At 54.8% G+C, this 21,475-nt stretch overlaps 2 protein-coding genes across 2 annotated transcripts in view; one reads left to right on the forward strand and one right to left on the reverse strand.

Annotated features, from left to right (window-relative positions):
* Nucleotides 1-1,697: 1,697 nt before the first annotated feature.
* Guca1anb (GUCA1A neighbor) lies at nt 1,698-16,161 on the reverse strand. Its single transcript, XM_048349196.1, has 3 exons — nt 16,079-16,161; nt 15,699-15,774; nt 1,698-2,212 (listed from the first exon to the last, which is right to left on the reverse strand). Exons 1-3 carry the CDS (start codon nt 16,159-16,161, stop codon nt 1,880-1,882), a joined length of 492 nt encoding a protein of 163 aa, XP_048205153.1. The 3' UTR covers nt 1,698-1,879.
* C6H6orf132 (chromosome 6 C6orf132 homolog) overlaps nt 16,042-21,475 on the forward strand; it is a 28,281-nt gene continuing 22,847 nt past the window's right edge. The window contains exon 1 of the mRNA XM_048347773.1: nt 16,042-16,410. Coding sequence (XP_048203730.1) covers nt 16,263-16,410 — 148 coding nt within the window. The 5' untranslated portion in view covers nt 16,042-16,262. The remainder of the gene's footprint in view (nt 16,411-21,475) is intronic.

Below are 21,475 nucleotides of genomic sequence, written 5' to 3' on the forward strand. Positions count from 1 at the left end.
TGAGGGGGTGCACATGCTCCCCAAGGTTGGGGTGGTGGCTCTGCTGGGGGAGTTGAGAACTGGCGGTGGGCCCTGGCTGCACCCCACATACAGGCCCTTGGGAGATGGAGATGTTTCCTGTCTGCATCTTTGTATCTTAAGTACTAGGTTAACAGCACTGGAGGGAGACTGACTTAACGAATGAATAAACTCTGATTAGACAGAGACAGGTAATGTGTCTTTATCTCCACTTCTCAAAATCCCACTAAAATGGCAGTAAATGCATTTCCTCTTCAAGAAAGCTAAGAGTCCACAGAGGTAAAGAGGACAACAGACAAGAAGTTACTAAAATGCTGGGCAGCAGCGAGAAAAGCGGTAGCCACGTTACCAGAGGGAAGAGATCAGTATTCACAATGTTGCTGGGCGCTGGTGGCTCACGCCTATAATCCTAGCTACTCAAGAGGCTGAGATCTGCCAGTCCTGGGGCTTGAACTCAGGGCCTAGGCTCTGCCCCTGAGCTGCTTTTGCCCAAGGCTAGCGCTCCACCATTTGAGCCACAGCGCCACTTCCAGCTTTTTCTGCTTATGTGGTGCTGAGGAATCGAATCCAGGGCTTCATGCCTGCTAGGCAAGCACTGTACCACTAAGCCACATTCCCAGCCTCTCAAGGACTTTTCTACCCAGGCTGATTCCAAACTGTGATCCTCTGATCTCAGCTTCCTGTGCAGGTAAAATCATGAGCCAGCAATGCTGTGGCTAGTCCCAGTATGAATTGTGATTCCAAGAATGAGAGGGGCCACGTGTGCTCAAGGGGGCCGGTGACATTGACTGGCTCTCTGGCCAGATGTGAACCATTTGGAGGTACATGCCATTTCTGTGGTGTCAATTTTCTCATCACTTCCAGTTTCATGAAATTGCTAAAGCCGTTGGAGTTGGGAAGACACTGGCACAGTCAAGTTTTACTCTGCACTGACTCCAGAACTGCATGGAGTCACCCCGCGATCGGGGCTCCCTCAGGCCTATCAGCCTCTGCCTCCACACCCCTTCCTCTCTGACTCTTTTTTCCCTGGTCATGGGACTTGACCTTGGGGCAGGAGTGCTGTTCTGAGCTCTTTCTGCTCAAGGCTAGCGCTCTACCACCTGGAGCCATAGTGCCACTTGCAGTTTCTGGTGGTTTGTTGGGGATGAGAGTCTCAGAGTCTTCCCAGCCTGGGCTGGCTTTGAACTGTGATCCTCAGATCTCAGCCTCCTGAGTAGCTAGGATGACAGACATGGAGCCACTGGCGTTCTGCTTTCCTCCATAACGCTTGACCCGTGAGTCCTGGAGTGGGCTCTTTTGAGCCAGAGAGCCCCTCAGTGCCAACCACAGACAGGGAGGCCATGTCACAAAGAACTGGGGACCCTCTTTAGAAGATGGCAATTGCTCCCCAAAGCTCCCCATTTTACGGTGACTACTCCACCCTGGGATATGCGGACCCCCAGAGCCCGGGGTCCTGGTCCGTTGATGAATCTTCGGAGGGGTTCCCAGGCCTGAGTAGCGGGAATGAAGTCCTCAGCATGGGCTGAGAACCAGGCTGCGTGATCTTGGGGGGAGGAGGTGGGGGCCACTCTTAAAAAGCCAGAAGGCTGCAAGCTCCTCTGGGCACAAACACGCTGAGCCGCATCTCCTGGCTTCAGCGTACCCACCTGCGGCCCCCGCCATTCAGATGCCAAGAAAACAAAGAAGAAAGTTTAATTGCTTCTGGGGAGACACCTGTTGCGGTGGTTGGCAGGGAGGCCTGGCACAGCTGGCTAGCCAAGAGAGATGCTGCTATTCCAGGAGGCCCTTGTGACAGAGGGCCCCGCTAGGGCCGAGGTCATGGGGTGAGGGTGAGGGTCAGAGGCTTCCTGCTGGTCTGGGCCTAGGTGCGCCACAAGACCAGGTTGGCAGGCGGTACGTCGAAGCGCTTGCGGGTGTGGTCAGTGTCCCTGCGGTACAGGTAGCCGCAGGTGGGCTTCTGCAGTGTGTAGAAGGGGTTCAGGGAGTTGGAGTACTGGGAGGTGTAGAAATGGAACCTGAGCTTGTCCGGGTTCTGCCCCCGAGGGTCCACCACGACCGGCACGTAGGCCGCGGCCAGGCACTGCTGGCGGTCCTGCATCCATGCGCGCGGCAGCGGGGAGGGCATGGGCTTCAGCTTCCGGCCCGATGATGCTGCCTTTGGACATTGGTCCCGGCCTGAGGGTTTCTGGGAGTCCTGAGGAGGGAGGGAAAGAGGAGGGTAGAGTTGGACAGGGTGGGGCCTTCATAGCCCCTGGCCTGACCCTGCTGCAGACCCTCACCTACTGGCCAGATGCACCTGCCAGCTCACAGAGGCCGGAACTGGCCCCCACAGGGACCCCCCTCTTCCCCAGGCCACCGGTCTGGCCTCTCCCCTGCCCCCTTAGCTTAGCTTCCTAGCCAGTCCCTCTGCTCCCCAGTTTTGTACCCACCTAGTCTGAGCTCCTACTGCCCCAGACTCATGCTTCGGTATTTATAGGCCACGTTGCTGGATTGTTCTTAAAGCCTCTTTTGTTCACTACTTAGAAAGTAAAAGCCAAAGTCCCCCAGCTAGAATATAGGATGCTCTCCAGCTCCCTACTCATCCTGTGTTCTGGCCACACTGGTTTGGTGCCAGCCCCCCCTTTTTTTTGGTCAGTCAAGGGGCTTGAATTCAGGGGCTGGGCACTGTTCCCGAGCTCTTTTTGCTCAAGGCTAGTGCTCTGCCACTTTGAGTCACAACCCCACTTCTGGTTTTCTGGTGGTTCATTGGAGGTAAGAGTCTCATGGTCTTTCATGCCTGGGCTGGCTTGGAACCATGATCCTCAGCTTTCAACCTCCTGAGAGGCTAAGATTACAGGTGTGAGTCACAGGTGCCCGACTTTTTTGTGCCAGTACTGGAGCCTGCACTCAGGTCCATGTGCTCTTGCCTGGTTTTTTCACCCAAGGCTAGTGCTCTACCACTTGAGCCACTGCTCCACTTCTAGCTTCTTGCTGACTAGAGCTAAGAGTCTCACAGTGTTTCCTACCCAGGCTGGCTTTCAACCTGAATCCACAGATCTCAGCTTTCTGAGTAGCTAGGATTACACGTGTGAGCCACCAGCACCCAGCTCTTCATATATATATATGTTTTAATCCAGTCCTGGGAACTGAACTCAGGGCCTGGGCACTGTCCCTGAGCTTCTTTGGCTCAAGACTAGCACTCTACCACTTGAGTCCCAGCGCCACTTCCAGCTTTTTCTATGTGGTGCTGAGGAATCAAATCCAGGGCCTCATGCATGCTAGGCAAGTGCTCTACCACTAAGCCACATCCCCAGGCCTCTTCATCCATTTTCTTACCCTTGATTTTACCAGCCTCTCAAATTCTCCACCTTTTACTTCAACCCAAGACATTTCAGGAGTGTTCAATAGATAGAATCCAGTTCAACTCCTCTGGATTCCGGAGAGGACAGCTCATCTGCTGACCAGCCAGCCCCATTCCATTTCAGAACATCCACATTGTTACCAAACCCACCCCCTGCCCACCACTCCCCATCTCCCCCCCCACCTTCCCTGCAAGATTGTGCACTGGGTCTGCCCACTTCTAGAGACCCCATCCCCACAATGACCCCACGGTACTGACATCTACTGACTCCACCATTATTCCTCTTCCTCTTCTTCATTTACTTCTCTTTTTGTGCTAGTCTGGAAGCTTGAACTCAGGGCCTGGGCCCTGTCCCCGGGCGTTTTAACGGTAGAGTGCTTGCCTTGCATGCATGAAGCCCTGGGTTCGATTCCTCAGCACCACATACACAGAAAAGGCTGGAAGTGGTGCTGTAGCTCAAGTGGTAGGGGGCTAGCATTGAGCAAAAAGAAGCTCAGGGATAGTTCCCAGGCCCTGAGTTCAAGCCCCAGGACTGGAAAAAAAGAAAAGATTTGTTTTAGGATTCTGGGATGCCTGTGGCTCATTCCTGTAATCTTAGCTACTCAGAAGGCTGAGACCTAGAGGATAATGGTTCAAAGCTAGCCCAGACAGAAAATCCACAAACCCTATCTCCGATCAACTAGCCAAATGCGGGAGTGAAGGCATAGCTCAAGTGGTAGAGTGCCAGCCATGAGTGAAAAAGCCAAGCAAGATCATGAAGCCCTGAGTTCGAGCTCCAGTACTGATATATATACACATACAAAAAAAACAGTTGCAGATCTAGAAAGCCACTGAGGTGATGAAGGTCCCATGCATCCATCCTCTGAGCCACCTGCTGCGGGAAAGTCCTAGCCAGTTTGATTACCAACCCCTCCCCCCCCCCGGGGACATCTACCAACCAACCTCCCACATAATCCATTCCATAATGAGCCTTCCAACGAGGTGGGCGTGGGACAAGAGTCCTCTGCCTCTTTGGTGAGCTAGCATTTGGGATAAAGATGCCTTCCTTGCCTGGTGCTGGTGGCTCATCCCTGTCTTCCTAGCTATTCAGGAGGTTGAGATTTGAGGGCCCTGGTTCGAGGCCAGGTCTGGGCAGGGAAGTCCATGAGACCCTTATCTCCAATTAAACACCAAAAAGCCAGAAGTGGAGCTGTGGCTCAAGGGCAAAGCACAGCCTTGAGCAGAAAAGCTCAGGGACAGCACCCAGGCCCTGACTTCAAGCCTCATGACTGGCACCAAAAGGAAGAAAAGACAAGAAAAACTTTCCTCCTCCATACCTCATCTCAGGAGTTAACTGGCCTGTCACGCACTGAGCAGCCTTGCTGGGAGAAACAAGGTTGTCACACTGAGAGTCACGCAGGTATGTTGTGACTTCCCGCTGCTTCTTGTTTTTGTTTGGCAGTTACTGAGGCTAGAACTCAGGGCCTCACACTTGCTCGGCGAGCTCTTCCACTTGAGCCAAGCCCTTCGTCCTTTCCCTTTTGCTGTTAGATAAAATCTTGTTAACTTTCCCTATCTACACTTGAATCAAGATCGCCCTACCTCTGCCTCCCAACTAGCTGGGGTTACAAGTGTGTGTTCTGTGCCTAGCCTCCCCTTTGGTTTGACACCCTGGGTCCTAATGTTTGTCTTTCCCCAGTCCCAAGGCATAGCCTGGGATCCGACCACCTCCATCCTTTGTCCTAGCCTAGGAGCCCAGTGATAAGAGTGAAAAGAGGCAGAAGCTGCAGAATGGTTGGGGAAACTGCCCAGATGCCCCAACAAGGGAAAGACAATGATCACACACACACACTAATTTCCAGGCCCCAGCCACTCAGTAATGCAACACCTCCTGAGGGCTGCAGATGATTTCAGAGAAGACCCTGAGGCGCAAAGAAATCAAAGCATCCGTCTGAGATCACACTGTTTGTGACATGGCTGTCAAGCCCCAGGATTCAGGCAGGAGGCTGATTCCAGCACTGGCCTACCCGCTGCACCGCAGCCCAGCTCCTGGCCGGGGTCCCCTGCCCTGGGACCTCTGTCACTTGCTGCTGTGACTGCCACACATGGGCCCCTCGGCCCCTCCCGGGACATGGAGCTGCGGGGCGTCCACTGAGGGGGGTGGAAGAGAAGCACGAGGAAGAAGAAAACAAGAAGGGCACAGCCAGGCGCTGGTGACTCGCGCCTGCCAGCCCAGCTACTCAGGAGGCCGGGATCTGAGGATCACCCTCTGAGGACCCCAGGCTGGGCAGAAACGTCCAGGAGACTATCTCCGGTGAACCACCAAAGAGCTGCAATGAAGCTGTGGCTCAAGTGGTAGAGTGCTAGTCCTCAGGATAGCGTCCAGGCCCTGTGTTCAAGCCCCAGGACTGGCACAAAAGGAAACAAAACAAGTGACTTCTCTCTAGTGGGAAGCCTTGTGTTAGCAGCCCCTGGGCGGGGCGACTGGGCCCCTAGCACCTGGGGCAGTAGAATGAGCCCCACCCTGCCATCGATCCGGCCGCCCCGCCCTTCCAGGCCAGGCTGCACCCCTAAGCTTCCTGTGGGAAGTGGGGATGAGGAGGCCGCCTGCGGGTGGGCTGTGGGGATGGTAGCGGCCACGCACTCCGCTTCCTGGTGAGGCTGGCTAACTTGGGGTCTGGATTCAGCTCCGGATCAAAATGCCAACTTCCCCTGGCTAGCTGCTGGATCTCTGGGTAAATGATAACCCTCTGTGCCTCCGTTTCCCCCCCCCCCCCGACCCCCCCCCCCATAGAGTTACCCAGAGGGCCTCCTGCGCTATTCCAGGTGAGTGCCCGGATGTGGGCCAGTGCTCTGCAGGGCAGAGCAGGAGGCACGCTGCCCGAGGCGAGCACGGAGGGGCCAGACAGCGCTGGACGGTAGCCCCCCTCCTCGCCTCAAGGACACAGGCAGTGACGGTGGCCAGCAAGAGAATGTGTCAGGCAAGGGCCCAGCACCGCAGCCTTTGTAAGAGGCCTCAGTGAGGCTGGCTGGGGCCTTCGTCCTCCTTCCTGCCCAGTTCCACGTCGTAGGGCCCTGGCTGCCTGGCTCCAGCCCTGCGACGCCACCTTACCTTGAACATACTTGGCCTGGGCCTCCCTGGATGGTAAGGTGGAAGTTCTGGTGGTATGGGGCTCAGGGGTGGGTTCTGGGCGTGTTAAGGCCAGGGTTGGGGGAGGGCATTGTGATGTCTCTTTACAACACAACCCCCTCTATCTTCCTAAACAGACTTGGGGGCCAGGTTGGGAAATGACGACACTTCCAGGCCTGGAAGGGCCTAGAAGCCTTGACATTGGCTCACGCGGCATTTACTTAGAGTGTGCACACTATAGGACAATTGGGGAAAAAAATCATCCAAACTAGCCAGGTACCTCCAGAAATTCTAATGTCTCTTCGGGCTCCCAACATATCATAAGAAGTCACTGGCGGAACCAGGCGCTGGTGGATTACACCTATCTTCCTAGCTACTCTGGAGGCTGAGATCTAAGGACCAGGGTTGGAAGCCAGCCCAGGCAGGAAAGTCTGTGCGACTATCTCCAATTAACCAGGCCAGGAGTGGAGATGCAGCTTAGAGAGCCAGCTTTGAGCTAAAACAGCCAAGCGAAAGCACGAGGCCCTGAGTTCAAGCCTGGCACACCAAACAAGGCACTGGCAGGGCTGGGAATGTGGCTTAGTGGTTAGAGCGCTTGCCTAGCATACATGAAGCCCTGGGTTCGATTCCTCAGTACCACATATACAGAAAAAGCTGAAAGTGGCGCTGTGGCTCAAGTAGAGTGTGAGCCTTGAGTAAAAAAGAAGCCAGGGACAGTGCTCAGGCCCTGAGTTCAAGCCCCAGGACTGGCAAAAAGAAACAAAAAGGCCCTGGCAGAGAGCAGCGCCAGGCCTAGCCAGCTCCTCCCTGCTCCCATCCCATGGGCCTGGCCACCCACTGGGTGGATGAACATGGGCTGTGGCAGGCCCTGAGGGTGGGCAGATGGAGGGAGGACTGGCTCTCCTGAGCTCGCCCCACTCACCTCTACCGCTCCATCTCCCTCCTGTGAGCTTTCCTTTATGCAATAGCTAGCTTTCTGAGCCATTTTTTTTTTTTGTATGTGTATGCCGATCTTAGGACTTGAACTGGGGGCCTGGGTGCTGTCCCTGACCCTTTGTCCTCAAGGCTAGCAGCTCTACCAGTTGAGTTATGCCTCCACTTCCAGCTTTGTTCTGGTTAAAGGAACCCAGGCTGGCTTTGAACCATGATCCTCAGATCTCAGTCATGGCACATGCTCATCCCTCTCCTGAACTGTATGGAACAGGAGTGAGGAAATGGATGGAGGGAGGGATGGGTAGATGGACAGCCATCTGGCTAGTAAGAGGATGGGTGGTGGGTGGTGGTTGATGATCATTGTATGGAGGGCAGGGGGCAGTTCCAGGAGCGAGGCTGCTTGAAAGGGCACTCCCGCTCTAGCCTTTTACTAGACTGTGACTGTGGGCAAATTGATTGGCTCTCTCTGCTTGTTCCTTCATCTGTGAAGTGGGTCCCTCTACCTAACAGGGCTGGGAAAAGCATTTAAGGCCCTGTCCAGCTGGGCGCTGGTGGCTTCCGTCTGTCATCCTAGCTACTCAAGAGGCTGAGATCTGAGGATCATAGTTCAAAGCCAGTCCAGCCAGGAAAGTCCTTGAGATTCTGATCTCCAGTGAATCACCAGAAAACCAGAAGTGGCTCTGTGGCTTAAAGTGGTAGAGCGCTAGCCTTCAGTGAAAGAGCTCAGGGACAGCGCCCAGGCCCGGAGTTCAAGCCCCATGACCACCACCACCAACAACAACAAAGACAGCACCCAGCACAGAGTAAGTGCTGTAAGTGTTAGCTGCTGTTATGTGTGTGTGTGTGTGTGTGTCAGGGGGGTAAGTTTTGTAGGTAGATGGCTGAATGGGCGCCCTGTCCTCATCTTCAAAACCTAGGCCAGCACTGCCCTTGGGCCCTGACTTCCCAACTCCACACCTACACGGGTGGCACTTGCCACAAGGTCAGAAACCCCACAGGTGGGAGTGATGGAGGCTGGATTCTTCCTGGGGTTACCAAGGGTGGTGAGGCCGGGCCAGGAATGCAGAGGCAGAGCCAGCCGGAGCCCTCTGCCCTGTCTCACTGGCTCGGCTGGGCCTGGCCTCATTCATTTCCTTCCTGGCACTCATCAGCACTGACTGTTGGTGACAGGGTAGACATGGGGGGGGCGGGTGGATTGGAGGATGAGGTGTTTGTGGCTTATGCGGCCAGGCGGGCCTAGATGTCACATCTCTATGGCAATTTCTGAGGAGGCTGGAAGGAAGAGGTTGGCCTCCAGCTGGGGGGGGGGGGGCAATGAGGTCTCTCTCCTGCCTCCACTCCGGGCTTCTGGCAAGAGTCCAGGAGGCTGGCAAGGGTTTGGGGGACAGGAGCCCCAATTCAACACATGTCAGACTTTGTCTCAGGGGAAAGGTGCTGGGCTGGCAGCCAGCACAACCCCTGTGACCTGCAACCCTGCCGCCCGCTCTGGGCCCCAGACTCCTAATCCATACTTGAAGATGTTGGCTTCCTCCAGCTGGGAAGGGGCAGCTCGGAGGTGCAGGGTTCCTGTTATGTCCCGAGGCCTGGGAGCTGCATTCCGAGCCGGGCCCTGCCTTCTGAGCCGTAGAACTCCAGGAGGCAGTGACTGGGAAAATCTTAGCAAGGCCTGGCTAGAATGGCCACAGCTATCCTATTTCATATGTAAATAGCTTAAAGGCTGAGATAGGACTGGGGTTCAAGGCCCTAAGTTTGATCCCAGCACAGAAAAAAAAAGAAAAAAAGAAAAAAAGAAAAAGGAAAGGCCAGGTGCTCGTGGCTCATGCTACTGAAGAAGCTGAGATTGGAGCCAGCTGGGGCAGAAAAGTCAGTGAGAGCCAGGTGCCAGTGGTTCACACCTGCAATCTTAGCTACTCAGGAGACTGAAATCTGAGGGTCATGGTTCAAAGCCAGCCCAGGCATGGAAGTTGGTGAGACTCTTTTTTTTTTCTTCTTTTTGGCAGTCCTGGGGCTTGAACTCAGGGCCTGAGTACTGTCCCTGGCTTCTTTTTGCTCTGGCTTCTTTTTGCTCTGCCACTTGAGCCACAGTGCCACTTCTGGCCGTTTTCTATATATGTGGTGCTGAGGAATCGAAACCTAGAGCTTCAAGTATATGAAGCAAGCACTCTTGCCACTAGGCCATATTCCCAGCCCCAGTTGATGAGACTCCTTTTTTTTTTTTTTTTTTTTTTGGCCAGTCCTGGGCCTTGGACTCAGGGCCTGAGCACTGTCTCTGGCTTCTTTTTGCTCAAGGCTAGCACTCTGCCACTTGAGCCACAGCGCCACTTCTGGCCGTTTTCTGTATATGTGGTGCTGGGGAATCGAACCCAGGGCCTCATGTATACGAGGCAAGCTCTCTTGCCACTAGGCCATATCCCCAGCCCCTGATGAGACTCTTATCTCCAATTAACCACAAGAAAACTGGAAGTGTGGGGCTGGGAATATGGCCTAGTGGTAAAGTGCTCGCCTCGAAAACTGGAAGTGGTGCTGTGGCTCAAAGTGGTAGAATGCTAGACTTGAACAACAACAAAAAGCTCAAGGACAGTGCCCAGGCCTTGAGTTCAAGCCCTATGACTGATTAAAATAAGTCAGTGAAACTCATCTCCAATTAACCAGCAAACAGCTTGAAGTGGAGATGTGGCTCAAGTGGTAGAGTGCTAGCCTTGAGTGACAAAGCCAAGCTTGACAAGTCCTGAGCGTAAGTCTCAGTACACACACATGCACGCGCGCACGTGCGCACACACACACACACACATTCTGACCTCTGGACCTTCTCTGCCTGGGTTCAGATCCCACCTCTGCCACTTGTCAGCTGTGTGAGTGGCACAAGACACTTGTTCTCTCCCCGATGGCTTATGGTGAGCAGTAGCCGCGGCTGGGTGGGTGCCAGGGTTGAGTTACGCTGACACTACTCTGCACTGTAGACTTGGCTGCTTCAGGCCTGGGGGAGGCCTCACTTCTGACCTCCCCGCGCCTCCTCAAGCGTGACTCATTTCACGTCCACACCTCACAGGGAGCGTTTGGGAAGCCCGGGGAGGACTCCCTACCCCCCTCCGCCCCGCTGGCCCTCTGAGCTCCAACAATGTTAGGCAGACGGTTGCAAGCACCTGGCTCTTGCTGGGCTCTAAGTAGGCCCGCTTCGGTGGATGTTCTCGCTAACCCTCTTTACTTGAGTGACCTGGACATTCTGCCTCAACTCTCTGATCTTTATTTGTCCTTTGTTGTAGCTCAAGCGCAGAAGGCTGAGCTGTTCTTTCTCCTGCTTTGTGGTGTGTGATTATCATGGTTCCGCGACGGCTTCCGCTCACATCTATTCATTTATTTTCTCCTTTATCTCCAGTCTCCAACTCCACTCAACACCTTCGTAGCCAGAGGCAGCCGTCCCTGTGGACTTAATGAGTATCTGCTCGCTCTTGTGTTCTTGCTACATAGATACTGTTGTTTTGTGCGCAGGTAGTTTTCATTTACATAAGTGGTATTGTATATTTTAGATCTTGTTCTCTTGTTGACTTTCGTTACTCGGAGCTGTTCTGGAGATTTTATCCTGCCCAGCTGCTTCTGAAGAGCTGTCTGTGTGGCTGGGGAAGCGTCTCCTTCCTTGCTTCGGACTCCTCAGGGTCCGCATGGACCACCCACATCTGACCTCTCAGCTCCCTGGGGGACCCCCCCCCCAGGTGCCCCCAACTCCCTGCCCCTGAAAACCAGCTTTGCAACAATACTACATGCAGGCTCCGGGACTGGGGCTTGAACTTGGGGCTTGGACACTGTCCCTCAGCTTTTTCGCTCACGACTGGCACCGCCTGAACCGCCTGAACGTTTACTTTCAGCTTTTTGCTGGTAATTGCAAATGAGTCTCATGGACTTCCCCGCACAGGCTGGCTCCGAACCGTGATTCTCAACTCTCAGCCTCCTGCGTGGCTAGGATTGTAGGCGTGAGCCTCGGGGGCTGCCTGCATTTCATTTTGAGGTGGGACCTGCGTCCTCCGTGTTGACCAGGCTGGTCTGGAACTCCAGGGCTCACGTAACCCTCCGGCCTCAGCTCTGGGGTCTGGGGCCGTAAGGAACTGTGGCCAAGCCCAGGGACATGTTTGCTGTTGCTGGGGATTTAGCTCAGGGTCTCACTAAACTTGTTAGACAATTTTTTTTTCTCATAATCTATTGAGTAAAATGTGCATGACCAGGTGGTAGTCATTTTAGCTACGCAGTATAAGGTCCACCCCCAGGAGGGCTCCATGCAGATGCCCCCCCACCTGTTTACGTCTGCGCCCAGTACCTACATTACCTGGGTAACTGGCACACCTGGAGGCCGTTACCTCCCCCCTTCTCTGAGTTCAAGCCCCACCACCACCAACAACAGCAAAAAAATGCTAGAAGAGGAGGTGGGGTGGGAGGGGGGAGAGGGAGGGAGAGAGAGAGAGAGAGAGCGTGCAAGAGAGAGCATGCACAAGTCAGGAAGGAAAGGAAAGGAAGAAGGAGCTGGCTTGGGAGCACCTGGCTTGGGGTGCTGGAATGACTTGAATTCTGACCTTCCCCCAAGAGGCAGGCAGGTGGCAGTAGAGACCCCCTGGGGGTCAGGTTCTCTGATGATGTCTCCCCACCCCTTTCCATTCCCGTCCTGTCCCCTCTCTAAGTCAAATCAACTCTCCTGGCTTTGGTGGAGGAGAGATCCCCAAACTGAAAGGCCTGGTGGAGGCTGCGACCTCCACTTCCGGCCGGTGGCAGAGCCTGGCAGGAGTCCTCACCGCCGGGCAGGGCCCAGAGTGAGCACCCCGCTGATGCGACCATAGCCCTCGGCTCTGTCTGCTGCGCGCGGGCGGGGAGCCTGTCATTTGTCGGCTTCCTTCGTGGCGGGATTAGATGACTGGCCTTTGGGCTGAGCAGTGACAACACACCGTGCTGAGCTGGACAAAATCAACCGCGACTCTGCCCTGGGCACTCGGCCTCATGCTGGCAAGCCACCACCTGGGCATGGGGGTGGGGTGGGGGGCAGCTCACCTCCCAGCCTACCAGGTCAAAAGGCAATGAAATGGGGGGTCAAGTGAGCGATGCCCCAACACCCAGACGGCAGCCCCAAAGTCCTCCGGTGCCCCGGAGTCCCCCTGGTCCCTAACACACTCCATGCCCAACTAAGACACCCCAAATGCTAGGGGACCAGGCAGGCGCTTGTGGCTCACACTTGAGGATCACTGTGGAGGGCAACCTGGACAGGAACGTCTTCAAGACTCCCATCTCCAAACCAACCAGCAAGAGAAAAAAATACGGGCTGGAGGCATGGCTTAAGTGGTAGAGCACCAGCCAAGCAACTATGAGCCCTGTGTTCAAACCCAAGTACCAGAAAATAAGTCAATACTTAGAGGTGTCCCCTGAGTGCCAGTCCAGGGCTGGGCACTTTATAATTTGGTCTTCCAAACAACCTCAGAAGCAGCTATTGCTATTCCTTCCCTGCTACACTGGGAGAAAGGGACACGGTGCAATTCTCCTATAGGCCAGCCGTTACCCAGCCTGTCCTTTCTTCCTAAGATGCCACCCTCCAGGCCAATGGCCGTGCTCCAGTCCTAGCTCGCATTCCCTCTCAAATCAATCAGGTGGTATCCCCAAGCCCCTCAGCCTTCGTGCAGCTGTTAGATGAACATCCTTCAAACGCAGCAGCTAGAGGCTGTGGCTCAGTGGGTCACTGCCTAGCAAGCAGAGACCCTGGGCTCCATCCTCAACACAAACACAGTTGTTTCCTGTCCAGCCTCTGTCTGCTCAGGAATCCCTGGAGCATTCTGGGAGGCACTGGCTCAAGGCTAGAGACTCTCAGGTGTTAGTGTACATACACCACAACAGCTGGCCCTTTACCACCTGAGCCGTTCCAGATGAAAACCTTCTGAGTACTTGTCTTTAGGCCTTGTGCTTGCTAGGCTGTTACTCGGCTACTCGAGTCACACCCCCAACTCCCTTTTTCTTCAGTTTGTCTTTGAATAGGGTCTTGAATTTATGTCTAGGCCTCCTTAGACTGGGATCTTCCTATTTACGCTTCCCAAGTAGCTGGGATGACAGGTGCCTGCTACCAGGCCCGTCTATTATTCACCGGATAGTGTCTACTGAACTTTTTGTGTGGCCTGTCCTCAAACCACAATCCTCCTGACCTCCACTTCCCGAGTAGAAGGGATTATAAGTATGAGCTGCTGCACCTGGCCTCACTTTTGAATAGGACACACATTTGATTTGAAAAAAAATTGTAAAAGCCAGTGAAATATGTCTATCTCATCCTGTTCCTTCCGATTGCCAAACTCCCCCCAACATTCCTCCCCCCCCCCCCGATCCTGGGGCTTAAATTCAGGGTCTGGGCACTGTCCCTGAGCTTCGTTTGCTCTGTCACTTGAGCCACAGCGCCACTTCCAGCTTTTTCTGTGTCTGTGGTACTGAGGAATTGAATCCAAGGCTTCATGCATGCTAGGCAAGCACTCTACCACTAAGCCACACTTCTACTAGAGTTGGTCCCTAGTGGATTACACTTGTAATCCTAGCTACCGGAAGAGGCTGAGATCTGAAGGATAGTGGTTTGAGACCAGCTCAGGCAGAAAAGTCTGAGATTCCAGCTCCAATAACCAGCAATACTGGCTAGTTTTGCCTTATTGTTTATAAATTTTGTATAAGTGAGATTATATAAAAAAAATAACTAGCAAAAAGCTGGGCCAGAGGCATGGCTCAAGTGATAACAGCACCCACTAAGCAGTCCAGCTGAGCAAGCAAGCCAAAGCAAGTGCAAATCTCTTATGTCAAATCTTAATTTAAAAAGCAAGGACACAAACAAAAAACCTCCTAGGTTTTTTTTTTTTTAATATATCTTCCCAAAGTTGCTCTGTGCCAAACATAAGCCAATAAGACAGTACACACCCAGTCTCTCCTCCGGCCCTTCACACACAGCTTGCTTAGCAGTTAATCACTTCATCTAACAGAAAATTGGATAGTCAGCTGATTCATTTGTACAGCTGTGTGTATGTGTGTGTGTGCATGTGCGTGCACACCCATACTAGTATTTGAACTCAGGACCTAGGCACTGTCTCAGCTTTTTCACTCGAGGCGGGTGCCCTACCACTTGAGCCACACTCCACTTGAGATTTGTAATGCTTAATTGGTTAAGTCTTACAGATTTCCCTGTCAGGAGTGGCTTTGACCCTCAGTCTTCTAATCTCAGCTACTTGAGTAGCTAGGATTACAGGTATGAACCACTGTTTTGTTTTGACCAATTATCTCTTGGTGACCTCCCTCCCTACTATTAGTTCCCGGCTTCACCATCCTAATTCCTGCACATAGCCTCTGCCTTGTTCCTGCTCTTTTATCTCCAAATAGGCTGCATCACCTGGCACAGAAGGACCAGGTCTTCGATTCCTCTGGCTCCCTCGCAGCCCAGAGCTGAGCGCACTGTGTTTCTCAAGAATATTAGCTATGAGGGGGCCAAGTAGGTGGCTCAGAACTATAATCCCAGGAAGCAGAGATTAGGAAGATCTAGGTTTGAGGCCCACCTGGAGGGGGAAAAGCAAGACCTCATTTCAACCAATAAACTGAGTGATAGAGCAAATCTGTATCTTTGCTTAGAGGGAGGTGTACGTAGGATCGAGGTTGGTGGTTGGTCTCTGTCAAGACCCAATTTGAAAAACAAACAAGAACAGATCTGGGAGTGTAGCTGAAGTGTCAGAATACTTGCCTGGTAAAGTAGAGGCCCTCTGTTCAAATCTTAGTATTATTTAGAAGAAGAAAAAACTACTAGCTCTGTAGTGAAAGTTGCACATGAATGGAGTTGCTTGATTTTGCTGTGTCAGATGCTGGGTCTAAGAGGCTTGGAGTTTTCTGGGATGGGAGCATCCTGTCCTTCCTGTCCTGGTCCTGCGTGTGCAGAACACTTGGATAGGTTGTGATGATATCTAGGTGTCATGGTATATCTGGGCTCTGGTGTCTTTTTATTTTTGGTAGTGCTATGACTTGAACTCAGGGCGTCTACCTCAGCCTTTCCCCTCAAAGCTAGCTTTTTCTGAGCAGTTTATCAGGGATACTGAGTCTCATAGATTTTCCGGCCCAGGCTGGCTTTGAACCGTGATTCTCAGATCTCAGCCTCCTGAGTCACTAGGATTACAGGCGTGAGCCACGGGTGCCCAGTCCAGTTGCTCTTTTATTACCTTGCCATGTGTTCTTGTGTTCGTGGACACCTTGTGCCCCGCATTTTGGGGGCCACGAGATGCTTTGCCTGTCCCAGAGTTGCTTCTGGAAGGTCCTCACTGGCCTGCTGGTGGAGCACCTTCGGGAGCTGGAGTTGTCCCGGGCGCAGGGGGCGGGGCCAGGGGCGGGCGGGCACCTGGGGGCGGGGCTCGGTGGGAGGGGGCACAGAGGAGCAGGGGGCGGGGCCGGCCGGCCGCCTGGGGGCGGGGCTCGAGGGGCCAGAGGCGCCGTGGGCGGGGCCGGCCGGACACCTGGGGGCGGGGCCTCCGTCCCGGGGCGGGGCGCGGGCGGCGGGCCGGGCGAAGTCCCCAGCCTACCTGCGCGGCCAACAATGGCCTGTTGTAGAGGCGCGGGAAGGAATGCGGCCCGGGGAGTTGGGCGGCGCGGCGGGGCGGGGCGGGGCGGGGCGGCGGGGCTTGGGCTCTCACCTGGGCTCTCACCTGGGCAGGTAGCTCGCACTTCCCGGCGAGCGGCGCTCGCGGCTGCGGCGTCCCGGCGCGCGTGCGGGGCGCGCGGGGAGCATGGCGCGGTAGGGCCCCCGGGGACGGTGGTGCAGGGCTGCGTCCCGGGCCGGGCAGGGCGAGGGCGGGACGCTCCTTCCCCGGTGCCCGCGCGGCCTGCGACATGAAGAAGAACCAGACGACGGTGCAGGGCACCTTCAGCAAACTCTTCGGGAAGAAGCATGGCCACCCCGCCGCCGCGTCCCTCTACGCCACCAACCCGCCCTGGATCTTCACCCAGGAGGCTCCGGAGGAGGGGGCCCGGCGCTTGGGTGAGTGTGCCGCGGGGTGCCGCCGCCCTCGGGGGTCCGGGGTGCGGGGAAGGCGGGCGCCGGCCAGGGGACGGGACTAGCCGGGACCTGCGCACCCACGGAGGGGAGAGGGGACAGGCCCGCAGCCGGCGGGGGGGCCCGGGAGAGCCGAGGAGCAGGGAGGGACCCCCATGGCCAAGAGAGGCAGAGATGCAGGGGTCCCCTCCTCTACCCCCCAACCCCCGCGATGGGCGGGCTCTGCGGTCCCCACCTGCGGGCCCCAGAGCCTCATTCTCTCTCCCTGGTGGAGCCTGTTTGTTCCTGTGGCCAGAAAGGGCTTCCCGAGGTTGGCAGTGTCTCCCCCACCCCGCCCCAGGTCGGCATTTTCTCTGAGTCAGATGTAGGGATGGGGGCGGGGGTCACCCCTGGGCTTTTCCTCTTCCTCCATTCCCCAAGCTGCGCCGACAGGCGCTGCTGTCCTGCCTGCCCGTGCCTTTGGCTGTGCATAGGTGAGAAAAGTCACCGGGAGCCGCCACTGCCCGCTGGTTACCAAGCCTGCTTGATCCCGCCGTTTCCCGGGGACACGGGCCTTGCCGGGTCGGCTAGGTCGTGGGCTCAGGGAGAAGCCGGGAGTGGACTGGTGGAGGCCAAGGAGGCCTCTCTGCAGCAACCAACCCAGGCCGGCCTCTCATCCCACATGGCCCTGCAGTTTGTACCCCAATAACTAGGGGACACCCAGGGGGTAGAGATGAGAAGGGTCACTGCCTTCACCCTCATCTGTCCTGATTGGCCTTTCTAGTCACCATGCTGACCACAAAGGATGGTCAGTCTCTGCTGTGGACTCTGCCTCAGCCCCCAGGGCCCCAGTTAAGAGCAAGGTACATGAAATATCATCTGTCCCTGGATCAGTGGGTGACTAGGGCTAACCAATGGCTTATTTTTTTGGGGGGGGCAGGGTCAGTCATGGGGCTTGAACTCAGGAGCTGTTTTTCCTCAAGGCTAGTACTCTACCACTTGAGTCACAGTACGGCTTCTGGTTTTCTGGTGGCTTTGAACCACGATCCTCAGACCTCAGCCTCCTGAGTAGCTAGGGAATACTGGCATGAGCCACCAACACTGGCTCATTTGGGTCTTTCTGAGCCTTTGTTGTAACAATTTTTAAATATGTGAGGGGAAAAAGAGATGGCTTGAGGGGGTATACTAGTATTGATTGATTGCTTGGTGCCAGTACTGGGGTTGAACTCAGGGCCTGGGTGCTGTCCTTTAGTTTTTTTTTTCACTCAAGCCTGGCTTCCTACCACTTGAGCAACAGCTCCACTTTTTTTTTTTTTTTTTGGTAGTTTATTGGAGGTATGAGTTTCATGTACTTTCCTCATGGGGCTGGCTTCAAACTGCAATCCTTAGATCTCAGCCTCTTGAGTAGCTAGGGTGACAGGCCCCACAGAAATTAGCATCTGAGTGAGAGGAGAGGGCACTCCTGGCAGAGCAATGGGAGACGCAAAGGCACGGAAGAGTAGGGCAAGGTGGAGGCTTGGCATTGGAGCTTACAGATACCAAGTACCAGTAGGCCTCACTTGTGAGAGGGGCACACACTCCCTGGCCTGAATGAGGAAGACATTGCATCGCAGTGTTTACAGATGGCTTCCTATAAAAGCTTTGGGTTAATTTGTTGGCTCTTCGTATAAATTCAGGGATGATGGTGGTGCTGGTTGTAGGGCTTAGACTCAAGGCCTCAAGTTCTCACTGGATTTGCTTCCTCTCTCCTGAGGCTCCATCACTTGAGCCACGCCTCCAGCTGTGGTTTTTGTTTCTTTTTTTTGCTGGTTAATTGTATATAGAGTCTCAAGGAATTTTCTGCCCAGGCTGGCTCCACACCAGGATCTCCTCAGATCTCACCCTTTTGAGTAGCTAGGATTACAGGCGTCAGCCGCGACTTCAGCTGCAGGCACTATTGTTAGCATTCTTGTTTGACAGATAGGAGACTGAGGCACAGAGAGGTTATAGCAGGCTAGAGATCACAGATTTACTGGTGGAAGTAGGATCTTCCTGGGTGTACAGTAGACTTTTAGAGTTGTCTAGCTATCATGAGCTAATTTGAGAATACTTCTGTTAAGCCAGTATGTTTGTGAGGTACAGCCAGTGTCTGAACCCAGGAGGGACCCTGCTTTTAGCCAGCTTGCTGAATTCACTTTGGAAGAATCTGGGGTGGAGGTGGGGTGCTTCCTTCCTCAGTCTGCCTCTCTGGCCATTTTGCCCTGACTGAGAAGGTGTTGGTAGGTAGCAGACCTTGGGGTGCCCTGTCACCAGTCTGGGTGGGGCTGCCCTGGACACAGCTCCTCCGGGGCCCCAGGGCAGGGCCTGGCCTCCAGCTGACTCAGCCTGGCTGGGTCCGCACATGGAGGGGGTGGGAACCTGCACACACCCAGCAAGTTGGCTCACCCGTGTTCTGGGGTGTTCCTCAGGGTGTCTGTGTAGCGGGGGCCTTCCTCCTTGCTATGCTTAAGTTAAAGGGGGACGTGACCGGCATTGGGCTTTCTGAGATGGTATGACTATGCCCACATTAACTTGGGGTTCTGTTTCTGTCGATTATACGGTTACTCTCTGGGCCTCAGTTTTCTTCAATGTGAGTACTGTCCAGACTTCCTGAGGGACTGCCTAAAGTATCACTGCCTGGGCTGGAGCGATCATCCCAGCTCGGCCTCCTGAGTAGCAGGGACTACAGGCATGCGTCACCTCGCCCAGCTCACTCCCAACTTTGAGCTCTTTCTGTCCCTGACTGCTCCAGTGGCCTTTCCTTTTGCAAGTTGTGTGCACCAGAGGAAGCAGGAATGAGGAGGCCACCTCAGGGTTTCGGGTTCCATGCCCGAGTCTGTGACATTCTCTGGTATGGGGTAGGGCTGCAGTGGTCCCCAGCTCTTGGAGAACACGCTGTAGAGGCAGGGGGAAATCGGGCTGGGAGTGTGGAAGGGACCTGAGGAGTAACTGCCTGCCAGGAACACAATCTGTGAGCACGAGGGTGGCGGGGCGTGCAGAAGAGTAAGCGCAGCCCGTCGTGTGCAGGTAGCGGTGGGGGGGATTTTTCTTGGCTCTCCGGTCTTTGAATGCCGCTGCAATCCTCACGGAGCCTCTGCCCGCCCCCAGCCCGCACAGGGGTCTTTTCTTCAAGGGCCTGGCAATTTTCTTTGGGTGTTTGAGAAAGCTGAGCTGTGGATTTTTTTTTTTTCTTCTGCAAATCTCCGATAAGAGACAAAGCTGGCCTTGCCTTGGACTCCTCCCTTGCCTCCGATTAAATGAGGGAGGTTCTTTATCTCCCCCCCGAACCCCCCTTCCCTTACCCAGCCACTGGATGCCTTGTCTGGGGACTCCATTCTCTGCCGTCTCTGCTTCACTTGGGAAATTTTTTCAAATCTCCGTCTCATCTCAGACACCCAAGTCACATTTGCTGGCCCGGGCGCCGGCTTTTTGTGTGTTGTTGAATCCCGTTCCCAGGCAGTTCTCCCTAGCAGAGGGTTTGAAACCCCTCGGGAGTGATTTCCTTCTGCTGGGCGGGGCACTGCTGGCTCTGCCCTCCCAATCCTTGCAGGGCCAGCCACAGGTAGGAAAGGCCCTGGAATGTGGCCTTATCTAGAAAGCACCACATTCCCTGGGGGGGGGGGGGGTCCAGACTTTGTGCTTCAGGACCCCCTAAAGGGTAGGGAGCCATGTACCACCCTACCCCCTGCCCTAGGGGAACCCCTTTCTCCAGCCAGAGCCTAGCTAGTTCCAGCTTTGGTGAAAGCAGCCTTGTGGTTTGCAGGGGTGGGGTGGGAAGGAGACTTTTTTTTTTTTTTTTTTTGGTGGTAGTCCTGGCGCTTGAACTCAGGACCTAGGTACTGTCCCTGAGATTCTCCACTTTGATCCCCAGCACCACTTCTGGTTTTCTGGGGGTTCATTGGAGGTAAGAGTCTCGCAGACTTCCCTGTCCAGCTGGCTTTGATCCCCAGTCCTGAGATCTCAGCCTCCTGAGGAGCTAGGATTACAGGCGTGAGCCACCAGCGCCTGGCTTGGAAGAAAGGCCCCCTGGAAGGTCTGTGTGCACCCACGTGCTTCTATCCAGGGCCCCATTATGTGAGCACCTCTCTCTCGTAGCTCAACTCTGCAAAGCAGCCCTCCTTCCCCCTGAAGACATCCATAGGCTTTTTTTTTTTTTTTTTTTTTTTTGCCAGTCCTGGGGCTTGAACTCAGGGCCTGAGCACTGTCCCTGGCTTCTCTTTGCTCAAGGCTAGCACTCTGCCACTTGAGCCACAGCGCCACTTCTGGCCATTTTCTATATATGTGGTGCTGGGGAATTGAACCCAGGGCCTCATGTATACGAGGCAAGCGCTCTACTGCTAGGCCACATTCCCAGCCAATAGGTATGTCCTTTCTCTCTGGCTAATCAATACCAATATCTTTTTTTTTGGGGGGGGGTAGGGTCGATAGTGGGAATGGAACCCAGATCTCAGTCAGGCTAGGCAAGTGCTCCACCATGAGCCTTCCCCACCAGCCCTTTATTGTTAACCATTTTCTGAACCGGGCCCTTGGCTAGAAACCGGCCCTTACCATCTACAGTGAGTGAATGCATGAAGGGCCCAGAGTCCTTGAATGGCTCTGTCCGTGTGCTGGAGGGCCACTGAGACTGGAAAAAGCCAGTCATCTGGGGTCTTGTGAGACGCCCATCCTGATTCGGTAGACTCGGAACAAGGGCAGTTGTGTTTCTAGCAAATTCCAGGTATAGTCATCCCACTGGGCTGGACATTGAGGTTGGAGGCCCTGTTTGCTGGGCTGAGCCCTCAGTCCCCCTATGGGGTCCACAGAGCTGCCACCCCAGGGCTCTGTCCCTTTGTCCCCTTCTCCTCTGCTGTGTCCCTGCTGCCCCTGCACCCCAGCCCAGCCTCCAGCTTCCCCTCTGCCCTGGGACAAAGGCCTCCATAGTCCTCACTCCGGCCAGGCCTGCTGGGGCTTGCTGGGACAAACTAGTCTTTTCAGGTTTGTCATGTGAACCTGCTAATTAGCAAGGAAAGGGCCTCATTAATGTCATTTGTGGGTTGCATTCACATGGGTCTCC

This window comes from Perognathus longimembris, chromosome 6, assembly GCF_023159225.1.
Source record: "Perognathus longimembris pacificus isolate PPM17 chromosome 6, ASM2315922v1, whole genome shotgun sequence".
Lineage (NCBI taxonomy): Eukaryota > Metazoa > Chordata > Mammalia > Rodentia > Heteromyidae > Perognathus > Perognathus longimembris.